This window comes from Cydia pomonella, chromosome 1, assembly GCF_033807575.1.
Source record: "Cydia pomonella isolate Wapato2018A chromosome 1, ilCydPomo1, whole genome shotgun sequence".
In the NCBI taxonomy this organism is placed as follows: domain Eukaryota; kingdom Metazoa; phylum Arthropoda; class Insecta; order Lepidoptera; family Tortricidae; genus Cydia; species Cydia pomonella.
The window spans coordinates 4,333,086-4,349,371 of NC_084703.1; the positions used below are offsets into that span (position 1 = coordinate 4,333,086).

Consider the following 16,286-nt stretch of genomic DNA (forward strand, 5'->3'; position numbering starts at 1 on the left):
CTACAAAGTTTTCTTCGACAATACAATACTCTATTACAAATTATCTTGGACTCAAATGAGCTACACAGTTAGTTAGGAATTCTATTAGCCGATTTGCGATATTCGCGATACCTTTAGATATTCTAGTTCGTTAAAACCTAACCACTCGACTCTGTCAACCAATGACGATAGAAGTGGTTACCCAAAGACAAATTAAAAGGTTGCCGAACTTTCTTAAAATAACTTTCCGAATTAAGCCCGGATTTTATAGAAGATTTATAGACGGAAACATTTGGGATTAACAGACAACACATCTGGCTATTATATTAGGAGAAAACAGTCTTAAGAAAATCCTTTAATGTGTTATCTATTGTAGATTTAGTGGTTATAATGTTATTTTAGGGATACTTTTGATTATAAAAACTAGATGAATTGTATCATAGAATGTTCTATTAAATGTGTCGATTTTTTGAACATTTTCGTACCGTATGGATGTTATTTTATTAATTCCTTTCAAGAATCTATATCTTTATGATACAGACTTTGCAGTATTGCATTGGTCTTCAACAACTTCGAGTTCGAGATAAAAGTATCTGGTGACCTAGCGCGAAAACCGAAATTCGCAAATTGCGGGGATCTTTATCTTTTACTCTTACTAAGACGTAATTAGAGTGACAGAGAAAAATGCCCGCAATTGACGAACTTCTCTTTTCGCGGTTGTAGCCCTGGCGACACGAGAGGTTTAAAGTGAAACAGACAGCCTATCACGAACCGCGTTCGTCGTGTTACCTCTCTGACACACTTACTTACGAATTGACAAGAGAGACAGAGAGGAAACACGTCGAACGAACCACGTTTGACGTGTTGCCTCTCTGACGCACTTGTAACTTCGCACGTATATGTGACAGGGAGGCAACACGTCTGTCACTCTAATTACGTCTTAGAAAGAGTAAAAGAGAAAGATCCCCGCAAATGCGAATGCTCGAAGGGTAAAGTAACGCCTGGTATAAGAAAGAGCAAGATATATATAGTGGTGATGTGATGACAGCAATGAATGAACTCGGTTGGCATGTATCGTAGTTTATTACGCATGCGAATATATGCTCCATTGATCTCTACTTATAACTATTGAAACTATATTTTAATTAAAATTAACCTTCAAGAGGGAGCGTAAAGGAAAACTTGCGACGGAAGATATGGCCGTCGCGTGGCTTTTTACCTTTTATACATTTACTCCAAAATCTCGTCACACCACGGCTTTATCATTGCGGAAATTTTACTTATAATTTAGTTCTTAGTTAAATTCTTTGGTGATTAAAATTTTAAAACCTTAAAAAAGGTACTTAGAATTATATCTGTTTTTTAAATCAACAACTTACATCCAGCTACTTACTCGTATTTTGTATAGATATGAAGGCTCCTTTATTATAAAATATATGTGATATTTTCTACAAAACTATACAAAAAATACAAGTACTATCATTACATAGATCAATAATATATACATATGTATTACATTGTTGCTTTTCATAACACATACATAAATAAAACAACCGTGTATATACGCTAATGCAAATCAAAAGCAAATGATTTTAGTATCGTACATTACGTTTACATCGGCATAAATCAAGCCTAATATGCCTATGTTTAATTGACACATAGCATTACAACAATACTCAAATAATCAAGGGACCAATTTCTTTATTAGTTTGCCTCTATACCAAATTTCAACCTTCTAGGGCTTTAGGAAGTACCCTAGAATTTTGATGATCATCACTCATCAGTTAGTGACGAAATCGTTTCTTTAGATATCGATAAAATCTAAAGTATAAGAGCTATGCAATTGAAACTTTTTATTATGAATAAGTCTATTATCGACATCATATTCCGAGAATTTAGTTTGTCTGGTATAATCCAAACCAAAGTTATAAGGATTCGAAAAAACGACGAAGCGCTCCAAGAAAAGGTGCCCTTGCGCTTCGCTTGCCTCGTCTTGGCGGTACCGTGCCCACAGATAAAGCTAAATTCTAGGCAAAGATCTGTAAACCCAATTGATTTACTCTAGTATAGGTCCGATTTTATTGAATTAGGTGTTTGGTTTAAAAAATGTGTACGGAATACTATTAAAATGTGCGTTAGTCAAATTCACCATGACCTTGAGTCAAATAACGTCGTATAAATATAGCTGAGCGTCGCGCCAAGCGGGTTGAATTGTTAAATTGTTTGTTAGCTCTCGCCTTGTGATTGCGAAATAATTTTTCACGTCACCTACTCGGAAATAGTAGATTGTTAACCAAGGGATGAAAGGCACAAGGGAGGTAGTTTGGCGCTCGGACGCAGTGAGAGCGCCAATAGTCCGAGGCTGAAATGATACATTTCACCCGAGTTAAACACTATTTTTCATTTCGAATACAAAGAAAGTAAAATACATATGTTTTTTACTAAACATGTGTAATTATTATTTTGAATATAGCATTTCTTGAGGATACTTTCAATTAACCATTTAGGTAAAAGTATCTTTACTACTCAAAATCAAAATGGAAATGAAATAACAAATCCAGAGCAGAAACGTATCACTTTCTGCACACTTTTTAGAACGACAACGACCCACTTTCAGAGCATGAGAAATGAAAAAGGCTTTTTCACCACACCAACTAGTAAAGGCCCTCTTGATTGTTCAAAAACGTATAAGAAAGTTGCACTTTATCCACATGTGGGGCAAAGTAATCAGATGAAAATTTTGAGTTGTTTCCTTATAGCTAACATAACATAGTAATGATTTTTAAATGATGGTTTTCAATGATACTTTATTATTACGTTCATTTGGATTTGATTTGGTTCGAATTTTTTGGTATTTCATAGTATTTTCCTCGCGGTGGTGTAGTGAAAAAAATTGTGTTTGAAATGCTCGTGGTTCAATTTTGAAATCTTTCGCTTTCTCGGGTATCAAATTAAATAGCACGAACGGTTAAACAACGACTTTGCCCCCTTGTTAAACAAATAACCATTTCTTGTCTGCTAGAAGGGATTATAGTAGCACTGTAGGACACGATTATTTTACCTTTTGCATACATTTTTTTTTGCTTTAATAACATTTTGAAACATCAATTTCCTCACAGGTGATGGGAAAAGTAGCATGTGTCACATGCAGTGATCTGTACCCCTAGTGTAAATAAATTCGATTTTGAAACGTGACGTACGCGTTTGCGTTTAGTCTCATTTTGTATTGGATTTCGAAAGAGCGCGCCAAGCGGGACGTTTTGGAACCTCAAAATCCTATACAAAATGAGACTTAACGCAAACGCGTTCGTCACGTTATGATGTCGATCAAAGTTACACTAGGGGTACGGAACTATGGGAGTAAAACTTTAACAAAACTTGTTAAGCGGACATAAAATAGTGCATACAGTCCTAAAAATATTCATGTCCATAGGGATAGGAATAGTATAGTACTTACAGTCATAAAAATATTTACATTCATAGATATTCGAATATGTTTAAGGCTATAAGCACTCTTTTTACGTCCGCTTGATAAGTTTTGTTAATGTTTTACTCCCATAGTTCCGATCACTGGTCACATGGTAGCAATATTATATTATATTGATAATTTTATCAAACGTTCGTGTATCGAAGCAAAGAAAAATATTTAGAAACCAACACGGTTTGTATCAGCAAAGAGAATTTGAAATAGAGGTGTATGTCAAAGAAAACTTTGTTGCCACGTAAATTTACTGCCATCTTTCAACACATGATTAAAACTTTTAGAACGCCACTTGATCCTTATTCTTTCACTGATATGTGTCAAATTTGTTAAATATGAAAAAGTGGCGCCATTTTACCGGGCACAACCTACAGGTTATGGCGCCATCGCTCGAAACGATGTCCCTATACCTTTGGCTTTTGATCTATTAGATGGCGCCATTGTTTGATATTTAACTAATTTAACACATATCAGTGAAATAATAAGGATCAAAGTCAAAGGGCGTTCTAAAATTTTTAATCATGTGTCGAAAGATCGCAGTACATTTACGTGGCTACAAAGTTTGCTTTGACAATACACCTCTATTTCAAATTCTCTTTGGTTTCAGTTAATTCAAAGTTAAAGAATTGTAGTTTTAATTTATAACGACATTTTTCAGAACCTGTTGACTGAACACACTGCACCTTCGAAACAATGAAATCATCCTTCACACAGTCTGTAAAATATACTTAACCTTTTATTATGTCCCTGTCAACTCTCATAACATCTAAGCTAACTTAAGTCCTGTAATAATAGAAAAATATACACAAACCTGTTTTCTAAGAGTCGTCAGTAACTCGACACTACTGTCAGTCCCACGCTTGTCTGGCTCTTTGCTAAGTTCAGAGACTAGCTAAAGATAAAGACTGTCAATTGTATCTAACACTCGCTGCACAGTGCACATGAGATGACCCTTTTTACCGGCTACTATAGTATTTTTCACGTAAAGTCGGATCAAGATAACCTCTGCATGGATTTACAATGACATTTTTTTACGGAAATATGATGTTCATAATAACAGAATGACTGTCTCACTTTGTTCTATTAAAATCGGTACAAAGCATAGTGGAATCTATCTTGGGTACGGTGACAGCTGTCATCTTAGTCTTATTGAAATGTCACAAGGTTTCACAGTAGGTCAGGAACAAGTTCTTAAGTACCATCACGTTCAAGATATTTACATTCGTTGTTTCAAAAACAAAACACGCACAGTCTGCGAAATTATAAATTACAAACGAGTGTCTATCGAAGCCCGAAGCGGAAGGCGAGGGCCTAATTAACACGAGTTTTTAATTCCTGTACGGCCCGATGTTTTCATCACACTTGTGAAGTACATAAAACTTCTGCCTAATATCGTACGTACAAAGCAGCCAAGGCGCTCTCAAATATCTCAACACGCCTCTATTGTCGAGGCATTAAATTGTCTGCTAAGATATTTTTGAGCACCTCGGCTGCTCTGATATATCTGATGGTGGCTGTACATGCCCTGGGTCGAAATCTAGGATTTACATGAGATCGCCTGGCAAGTGTGATGAAAAAGAATTACAAGGCATTGAATAATAATACGATTGCTCTTATAGTTTTTGAGAAATATGAGCCATATTTACGATGTTTTTTAGGTAGATCTGGAGATTAACAATCGGGCTATATGATTCCGTCTATAATATTATAAATACGAAAGTAACTACAGTCTGTCGGTCCATCTGTTACCCCTTCACGATTAAACCGCTGGACCGATTGATATGAAATTTGGTGTGGTGATAATTCGAGACCCGGGAAAGGATATAGGATAGTTTTTATTAATCATCATCATCATCATTCCACGCAGGCCAAGTTTCAGGCAGAAGTTAGTAACAAATAATAAAAACCAGTTATTCGCGATTCTCTAAGTCTTTAGCCAAAAATGTTAATATTGTAATGTAAATAAATGTGTGGAACATAGCCACTTTGCATTTTTTTATATATATATATATATCCTAAAGGCGTTTATCTGATGTCGTTTAATCAATTGCCAGTGTATTTAGTTTTGTCAAGTTGCGTATTGATGTCCGCTTTTATTCTAGATAGGAAAAATATTAAATAGGTATTGACAGTCTTTAGTATCAACATGTCTTCTTTAACTTCTTGAAGGAGAAAAGAAGTACTTAAGTGTGTATACTCCTAGGTTATAAATATTTTTTACAGAAAATGCGAAGTTTTGCAAACTTAGGGTAAATATGAAATTCAAGTATTCTATCAAAAAACTGAAGTCGAATAGAATAAGCATATACTTTATCTGCTATTATTTTCAATAACAGGATGCAATCCGTGATGGATGTTTTTAAATAAATGTTCTTGTTCCCGGGTTTTGTCTCTTTTCACCCCGTTTTGACGGTATTGTCAGTAGAACAAATTTGTTAGTAGAAAAAGGCGCGAAATTCAAATTTTCAATGGGACGATAACCTATTTTTTTTAACCTTTTCGCCGCCACGTCAATGAAGTAATAAAGTGACATCAACGCCACGTCAAAAAATGCACGTAAACAAAACTGACCAAAACCACGACTTCATACGAAGTCGTGGCGTGTGGGGCACGAAATTTACTGACTTTATATGAAGTCGTGGCGTGTGGGGCACGAAATTTACTGACTTTATATCAAGTCAATGGCGGCGAAAAGGTTAAATTTTCCCCTTACTATATGTGGTTTTTCTCGAGTCATGGGCGGTATGGCGCCATTTTTTTTTTAAACAGATATAAATAATGAAACCTCAAACGTAAGCAGCTTTATGACTCTATGATTAAATGTTGGCAGTATTTATTTAAACTGATGTTAAATACTTATTTTTGAGGATTTATGGTATACGTCTCATTATTGGTGCCACGTCCATTATGTTTACTATAGTAGAATTTGGTAAATTAAGTGTCTGGGTGACACAAGGTTAAGAGGCTGTCAACACCCAATGTCCTTGAAATTGATGTTACTTAAACAGTTTTTTAAGAAAGACTATTTGTTTTAGTCATGTAAGAAAAATATATGTTCATATTAATTATATTTCAAAGACCGTGGTTGTACTCGATACACGATCGAACGAAATCGGCTCGATAGAAAATAATTGCAAAGATTGGTCTTAAAATCACAATTAAACGGTTTTATGTCTTTATTGTTTTGACTTATGGGTCTGCAATTAAAATCACAATTTCAAAAAAATTATATCTAAACCGTGGTCGAGTAAAATATTACACTAATAATCCACTTTTTTTTATTTAAATATTTTTCTTATTATTCCCTTGCCCAGGCCCAGTAACATGCGACAGTGCTATCTCATTTACTCCGATACAAATAGACAGTGTGCGCGCTTTAGGTATTGACAGCCTCTTAAGGACATCCGCTAGCTGGCACGGTTGCACGGAGCGGGTAAGTTAACGAAAAACATGAGCAACGCTAACTGGCGCGGACGCGTGCGACGGAAAGGTTCCTCTACACGATGGCCCAGCGCAGGCCAGTCCAAGGGACGCATTTATGCGTTAGAGGGAGTAAGTGATCTTGCTATCTCATTCCATCGCATAGCTGCGTCCCTTAGACTGGCCTACGCTGGGCCATCGTGTAGAGGAGCCATTACCTACAATTTGCAATATTCGTACCTCCGGAGCTACACACAATGTTTAACACTTGCGAAAAAAAAAACTAATATTTAAGCGAAATAATTTTTAAATACTCGTCCAGTGACATTTCAAACATTCGTCAGCCATATTTTCATTCGTTGACAGGTAAGGAACAGACCTATTCGGCATTCAGCCACGATCGAAAATTGTGTAAAACTATTTTAAACGGCTATTGAATTAATCATCGTATATATATATTTACATAAACAATAAAAATAAATTATAAAAGTGAGTGTTTTAAAAGTAAAACTCATTTATACCTAATTGGTTGGTATGAATTAGTGCCACTATTAAAAAACAGCTATAATTTTTCAAAATCCATAACTCCCGCAGGAACATATAGTCCTTCATTACACCTGCTTGACATAAGATCTTTTTCATCACACTTGCTCGAAAAAGATCTTATTTCATGCAGGTGTGCTGAAGGACAAATGCCTATTTTGTTCCCCCGGGAGCTATGCATTGTGAAAAAAAAAGCTATAACTCCCTAGGCAGTTTTTCTTTAAATATGACACTTATTCACACAAAACAAGAAGCATAAATGAGTTTTATTTTTAATCGTATATCGTGTATCGTACAACGTTTTACAGTACATATGGCTATTTAAAGTTTCGACATACACGGAAAGTGTTCATTCCCGCACGCGTGCGGGAAAGTAGCACCATGTGTACTGTAAAATATATTTCATGTCATGTTTATTGTTTGTAAATTTCATACGTACACTTGCATGAATGTTAGATTAGAATTATAGAATAGATAATTATTATAATATATGTATCTTCAAATAGAATTTGTAATAGAGGTGGATTGTCAATGAAAATTTATTTTGCAGCCACACTAAATTTACTGCCATATTTCGGCACATGATTAAGACTTTTAGAACGCAATTTGACTTTGATCCTTATTCGTTCACTGATATGTGTTGTATTTGTTAAATATCAAATAGTGGCGCCATCTCACCGGGCATAGGCTAAAAGTTGTGGCGCCAACGCATGCCGCCATACCTTTGGCTTTTGATCTATTAGATGGCGCCACTTTTTGATACAACAAATTTAACACATATCAGTGAAAGAATAAGGATCAAAGTTAAATGGCGTTCTAAAAGTTTTAATCATGTGTAAAAAGGTAAATGTACTGTGGCTAGAAAGTTTTCTTTGACAATCCACCTCCATTTCGAATTCTCTTTGGTATCATGATCCTATTATAGTACAGTTGCATGAATGATGAAATACTATCTTTTACGGTCGAGTTTTTGTAAATTCGACTGTACTACGAAGTTATGAATCATATCTGTGTAGCCATAACTTATAAAAACGTGCCATGTTTTGGTACAGGTTGGATTTTCTTTTTGGGTCAATGAGGGCAGGTACCAGTACCCCTAGTGTAAATTTATTCGATAGCGAGACGTGACGTACGCGTTTGCGTTAAGTCTCATTTTGTATCGGATTTTGAGTTTCCAAACCGTCCCGCTTGGTGCGCTGTTTTTAAATCCCATACAAAATGAGACTTAACGCAAACGCGTACATCACGTCACGCTATCAAATAAATTTTCACTAGGAGTTCTGATCGCATGCTGCTACGCGAAAACGGCCGTAGAAGACCTACCTTGGAGTTCAAATTAATGAAAATTTGAAGATTGGCGTTTACAGACTTTGAAAAAAGAAATATTCAGAGTGCGAGAAAAGGTCATTTTTGGCGAACTTTTTTTTTGATGCCAATCGTTCCCATACCTATCGAAGATCAAAAACTTGTATGGCAACAATAAAATTTCCGGCTAGAAAAACCACAAATCGAGGAAAACTTTCCTCACACAATTTGTATAAAAATTAAATTTGTATAAAAACTGTTATTATTGACATGTTTTATTATGTCAATCGATTCCATTCCTATACAGCATCAATGGTTTCCTAGAGGTCAACTTTATGTAATGTTTAGTAGTTTTAGATTTAAATAAACCTTTTTTTTAATACTACGTCGGTGGCAAACAAGCATACGGCCCGCCTGATGGTAAGCAGTCTGCGTAGCCTATATACGCCTGCAACTCCAGACGAGTTACATGGTCGTTGCCGACCCTAAACTCTACGACCCTGAATTCTAAGCAACAAACTTGACTATCATGTTGTCTATCTCTAACACGTACTGTATGTACAGGAGCAGAGCGGGAGCGTCCCTAGATTCACGCTTCACCGTATCTGAGGGCGCGGGGGGCGTGCGGCTGACCGTCACCGCGGCGAGGGAGCAGGATGGCGGTATTTACACACTACAGGTGAGTCCCTTTCTAACTTATACGGGACGGGGATGAGCTCCACCTAAATGTACAAGCCTCAATTAGCTCTAAATCCACTGTCATTTTAAACATATTTATGTATTTGTTATAAAGGGATAAAACATTAATTTACTAGCTAGTAAAGTTTAAAATTAATCAAATTAAATTAGACAATAAAGACCGTAAAACCATCCAACTATAGCCCAAAAGCCCCATACCTAGATTCAAGATTAACTCTAATTTCTTCGTTTTTCGGTGTAACTATTATTTCAATTTATAGCTCGAATATAAGGCAAACCACACACCAAAGCCACGCCACTCGACTTTTATGACCCTTCTTATACAACGGTTGCATAAAATACTATTAAAAATCCAGTGTTTCTTCGCATACGAATTCAAGCATCAGGTGTTCAATCAACTTTTTTTGTTAATCTGTCTCGTTAGCCAAGCGACAATGGAAGCATAGTTTGTTAGGACAAACGTTATAAATATGTTATTCTAATATGCTAAGTAGAAAACCCATTATAAAAAAGGCTTATATTATAACTGTCATAAAAATGTTGTGTAAATGTATGTTTTAGGAGACCGTTAAAATAGCAACGAGTGAAAAGAAAAATTGATTCACACTTAAGTACTTTTTTAGATTTTAGTATTAATAGGAATGTCACCTGTATTTAAAAAAAAAATATTTTACAGCACGTACGGAATAAAGCACTAGAAAATGATTAGAAAAACGTAGACAGCAGTTTTTTTTTCTCAACTTACCAAACCAAAAAAGCAAAAAATGGATTGACCGTGACGTCACTTGTTCTGTTTACATATTATTATAAATTCCATAGTAGCTAATCGTTTTGACAGTTCGGAAAAAGAAACTGATTTGCCTAGTAAGCAAGTACCCTATTATAAACAAACACACATTGACGTGTTACTTTTCTTCAGGCCAGCAACGCAGCAGGCAGGGACACAGCTCGCGTGCGTCTCGAGGTGTCCACCGAGACGAGCGGCGACGACCCGCCCACGTTCGTGCGGCGACTCCAGGACCTCACAGTGAAAGTTGGCACCAGGACGCGCTTCCTTGTTGAGATACTCAGCTCCACTGACTGCAAAGTAAGTGAACTTTCATTTGGTTTTGGTAAGGGTGCTTACTGGGCACTGCGGCCTAAATAAGCATGGGGAAACTTGACATGGGGCGGTGCAGACTCTGCATGGAGGCGGAGGAGACGCCTCTGCACATCCTCGCAGAGTGCCCTTGCCGCACTCGTGACTCAATCCTGGGCAGGCACATATTACGTCCGGAGGAGTTAAGGTCTCTCGAGATCAAGGGGATCCTGCAGCTGTTTTTCACTGCCAAGAACTCCACTAGGGAGTTCTCGAAAACTTTGTTCACATGCCACGCGACTCCCGAGGGGAGTTCGTGCTATACAATTATAGATGACTAAAGGCCATGCCATCCGACTCCTCTAGCGAGTTCTTACGAAACTTACGATTTTTCAGGGTTGTCACTATACCTCGTTTTTTAGGATTACAAAAATGCTAATAGCTAATATACTAATAGCTAGCCTAGTAAATAAAGTTTAGAGTAGGTAGGTATCCGACATACCTACCTAATATAATATGTATTTATGCTCACTATGCAACTAAAAATGCATGGCGTTGGCAATTTTGTCCTTTGTGACAGCCCTGGACTCCCTAGAGGAGTCGTCGGCATATGGCATAGAAATAAATGAACTCCCCAGCGGAGTTGTTGGCGTGCAGCGTTGTTTATTCGCCGAGTGCGCGTTTGGACTCCACGGGGGAGTCTTATATAGATGTTTGTATTTACGCCGGCATTCAGCGATGGACTTGAGTTTTGGCCTGGCAATGAAAGTGTTAAGTTGCAGGTTTGCATCGAGAGTTGTAGTAGGTGGCGATCACAATAGATCAGGAATGGTCGCAGTGATATTTAGGCTGTAGAGCCTTACATAGCCCCTAACATAGAAGACGAACTTTCATTTAAATATGTAAAAAAGAAAAATAAAACATAAACATCATAAAAATACATATGAAATATTAAAATGTAAAACATACACTTACATAAAAAGTTGGCAATAGCATGCTGTGAGGTGTATGGCCGAGCATTTTGACTCCGCTCAGGATGGGAACCTGAGGGCAGTCGTCAAAATTGGTTTCAAGACGAGGTTCCTTGTTGAGGCCCTTAGTTTCGCAGATTGTGAAGTAAATTGAGTTTTCTGATCTCGATCTAGTTTCCGTGTGAATTATTATGGTCTTTGCTATTGTAAAAACTTGTAACAATTTAATATATAAACTACAATTTTGTACTAGGCGTTATAATTCGTATTATCCACGATGACGCGCAAATTTGTCAAATCTAACCTTTCATAACATGATTATACGAATTAAGGCACGCGCCTTCGTGAATGACTCGATCTATAGCAAATGTATGGTAATCGTCAGGGTCGGCCGTCAACCATGCGTTCCGTAACCCTCAAGTAAGAGCGATCCAATTGTCCTATCCAATATAGAATGTCGGGTAACCCACGGGAAAGTGGAGAAAAACCAGCCGTTATAAAATGCCCTATGGCATGAATTGGTTTTATTTTTTGCGCCTAATGCTTTCTTTTGAACAACATAAAAAATGATGAGTGCTTTTTTACTTTTTGCTTCTTTGCATTCGTATCAGACATCCGATATTAGATCGGATTATGTTAACGTTCCAAAGGGGCGTGAAGACTGAAGACTCAAGTACTGATTTGATAATAGTTATTTTTACACATCCAAATATAGAACACATCACACATTCAAGAGGCACCTATTTAAAGAGTACCAATAAACAACACACATAAATAGTATACACACATTAATAAAGACATTCCAGTGTGTATAATATTAGCTTCTGCCTGTAGGTATTGTAGCTAAGTATTTTCAAGACTCACTTGCTTTTACTGGAAAAAAGTTATCTGTAGCCTTACCACGACTGTGACACTGACATATTCGCCAGCGTGTGCGTAGTTTATTTTATATTCATCTCGCTCGTACCAAAGAGAATTTGAAATAGAGGTGGATTGTCAAAGAACTTTGTAGCCGCAGTAATGATTGAAACTTTTAGAACGCCATTTGACTTTGGTCCTTATTCTTTCAATGATATGTGTTAAATTTGTTGAATATTAAAAAGTGGCGCCATCTTATCGGACGCAACCTAAAGGTTGTGGCGCCATCGCTCGAAACGATGTCGACATACCTTTGGCCTTTGATCTCTTAGATGGCGCTACTTTTTGATATACATATAACACATATCAGTGAAATAATAAGGATCAAAGTCAAATGGCGTTCTAAAAGTTTTAATCATGTGTCGAAAGACGGCAGTAAATCTACTGTGGTTTTAAAGTTTTCTTTGACAATCCACCTCTATTTCAAATTCTCTTAGCTCGTACTCGTGTATTAGTGCGAGCGAGATGTATAGAAAGTAAGTTACGCAGACGTTAGCGAATATGTCAGCTTGACACTGCTAAGGCAGTCGTGGTAAGGCTACTGATCTCAGCAAAAGCCAAGCCCTGTACTGTACTAACCAACACCTTGGTTTAAAAACTACGGCTTGGCCGTTTCATAGATAAATCCACACACGTACTTTAATACCTTTCATTATGTAACAATCACATAAACTACTATTAATCGATGTAAGTGTAATTGCAAAAAAAAAATTACCACAGTCATTTTAAGCTTTTATTTAGTTTCAACTGTCCGGTCTGTCTGTCAACCATCAAATCTTGTAAGCTTTTGAACCACTTCCCGGTTTCCGATAACAGTGCAATATTATGGTACCATCTAGCAGTTGCGTAGCCTGCCTTGGCGGGGCCCCGTATAAAAATTTGTTTTAGGGCCCTTAGGAAGGAGATTTCTCTCAAAAATGCACGTTGGGGGCCCCCGTGGCCCGAGGGCCCCGTATAATTGATACGGCAGATACGGCGGTAGCTACGCCCCTGCCATCTGGGTAGTCTGATAACGGAGACGGAAGGTGGCCATGAGAACTGTGATATAGTGAAAATTAATAGGTTGCCAAAAATCTTATTACTTCAATGCTAACTTTACTATACTTTTATTTCCGTACACCCATAATTGTTTCTATACACACTCACACTCACAAGCGCATAACACAACATTACGTTCGATTCACACAATAAATAACTCTACGCCGTTGACACAACGGTGACGTGCACGCATTGTGATGTTGGTTCTTCTGTTTTCACGTGACTTAACGGATGCGTGGAAATAGAATTATGTCATTCGGCTGAATCGTACATTCCTTTGTCCAAGGTCTGAGGGCCTACCGCGTACCATGAAATTTTGCTTCTCTGTCGCATTTGTAAATTCGTTTGTAAGTCCGGCAGAGAGGCATAACTTCGTTCATGCTTCGCGGTAGGCCCTCTGCTTTTTAGGGGTCGCTGCCTACACGAAAGGTTGCTTTTATACTCTGTGGTCGCTCTCGGCAACGGAACGTGCATGAACTGCAGGGGGCAGCACAGGAGCCCTCTGTTTATTGGCGCGAATGTAAATGTCAAGTTTTAAAACAAAACGCTTATTATTTTCGTAGTCGACGTTTTCTTGTTTGGAAAAATGAAAAATTCGCGATTGTTAGCTTATGCGAATAACTGATAGGCCGATTTCGTCCGACGAACTGGTAATCAGTGGGCCCCTTAACCCTTTTCCGGGCATAGTACGATTTATCGACCACATACGCGCTAATAGAATTTCAACTTTAGCATTTCGATTTAAGGTTCAAATTAGATTACACTTTCAGGAAATGTTACTTGTCTTCAAATGAATCATCAAAGCTGGATTAATTGGAATATATTAAGATTTTTTGGGAAAACCTAGTAGATTTGTGCGGCCTGGAAAAGGGTTAAAGCGTGGTGGCCTAGCGGTAAGAGCGTGCGACTTTCAATCCGGAGGTCGCGGGTTCAAACTCCAGCTCGTCCCAATGAGTTTTTAGGAAGTTATGTACGAAATATCATTTGATGTTTACCAGTCGTTTTTCGGTGAAGGAAAACACCGTGAGGAAACCGGACTTATCCCAATAAGGCCTAGTTTACCTCTGGGTTGGAAGGTCAGATGGCAAGCGCTTTTGTAAAAACTAGTGCCTACGCAAATTCTGGGGATTAGAGTTGTCAAGCGGACCCCAGGCTCCCATGAGCCGTGGCGAAAATGCCGGGGCAACGTGAAGAAGAAGATGGAAGAAGAAGTCGACGTCTATTGTCAAGTAGCGGACTGATTAGTACCGCTACTTGACACTTGATGTCACCAGTGTCTCGACTGATGAGGAGTGTATTGCTCAACAAGTGCGAGAAGTAGGAAATTCGCAATGAGTGGCGATAAATTAAAACACGACCAAAGGCAGAGTTTTAAACCGACACAAGTTGCGAATTACCTTTTCGCATTTGTATTGTACAACGTTTTACAGTACATATGGCCCTTGTTAGCGACGCGACTGAAAAACCTTAGATGACGCTAAGATTAATTAAGTTGAAATACGATTAAGGCTGTATTCGAAATAAAGATTTTATCCGTTAGGTAGGGCAAAGATATAATTAGATTGTTATTAGACATAAGAATTATGTAATCGTTCGTTATATCAGGTATTATTCGATATTTAGGTCACGCAAACCCTAAATCCCAAATCCTTATTCGAAGAGCGAGATGAACGAAGGAATAAGAAAATAAAGAAAACTTATTCATTGGTTCATAATTATAGCCAATCACACGCAAATAAAGACAAGGAAAGGTAAAAAACAGCGAGACAGAAAATCTCGATCGTGATTGGTCAGTCAATTTCCCGTACAGAATTCGATTATGCTCAGTTGTACTAGGAGACGTACATATTTAGGTTATTATCGCAGTAATTACTTTAATTAGACTAATGAATGTTACGTATAATCGTAGAACGTGAATTGCTTAACACCCTAATATAGGTCATATTATCGTAATCCTAGCTATTAGATAATAGCATGCCGTAAACCGTCGAGAAACGGGCTATTGTTCCGAGTGCGGACGAACAATAGGCTTTGTATTCGTGAAGTAAGCAAGTCGGACAGGTGTTATTGTTTTGTTTCACTGACCTAGAAACCGAGTTAGCGTGTTATGCAATATTTAAGTCAATAATTAGATATTTGTGAGAATTATAGTTATGTAAACGATAACGAGATAACACGATTTAACCCGAACAAAGCCGAATCAAGTAACCGACCAATCAGAGGGCTTGATTCAGAACGAATCGAAACGCGTCTTATCTCCTTATCGTAAGGGTGTTCCTTTTCTACGAAATTCGTATATAAGCGAGGAAGGAACGGAGAGAAATGGTAGTCAGTCGTCGAGTGATCCAGCAACCAGAAGCCTCAAGAAGAAACCAACCGGAAGAGAACCAGAAGCGGTTCAATCGCGTAGTAGGGATTGTAGGAGTATTTTTATACCTTTGTATCGCGTGTAATAAAAGTCAGTTTGTGCGAAACAGTAGTTTATTTAGCTATCTCCTCGCGCATCGTATTCGCTCCTCTTCACGCGGCGACGTAGAGGGCCGTGGTCACGGTCTTGGCAGTAGGAGTGGTGGCGACAGCCCGGTGCCTTCTCCATTGAGCTATCGTCGGCTGATATAGCGCCGCGGGCTGCTATATTTTCCTGGTCCTTCGAGCACCGGATCAACTGTCAGCCCATCAAGACCGTCGAGATCAGCTTCTACTCTGCGTGAAGAACCCCATCGTGCGACATCGTCAAGATGCCGATAATTCGGACCAAGAAGGCTACGTCGGTACAGAGCGACGAAGACAGGCAGCGTTTCCTAGAAGAAGGCGCGGCGGCGGCCCAACATCGTGAGGTTGCCCGCGAACACGC

The 16,286-nt window shown here is 38.1% G+C and overlaps 1 protein-coding gene across 1 annotated transcript in view; it reads left to right on the plus strand.

Moving 5' to 3' along the window:
- Window positions 1–16,286, plus strand: part of LOC133526490 (titin homolog) — a 133,290-nt gene that overhangs the window by 13,806 nt on the left and 103,198 nt on the right. Inside the window, 2 exon segments of the mRNA XM_061863146.1 lie at window positions 9,293–9,407; window positions 10,347–10,514. Coding sequence (XP_061719130.1) covers window positions 9,293–9,407; window positions 10,347–10,514 — 283 coding nt within the window.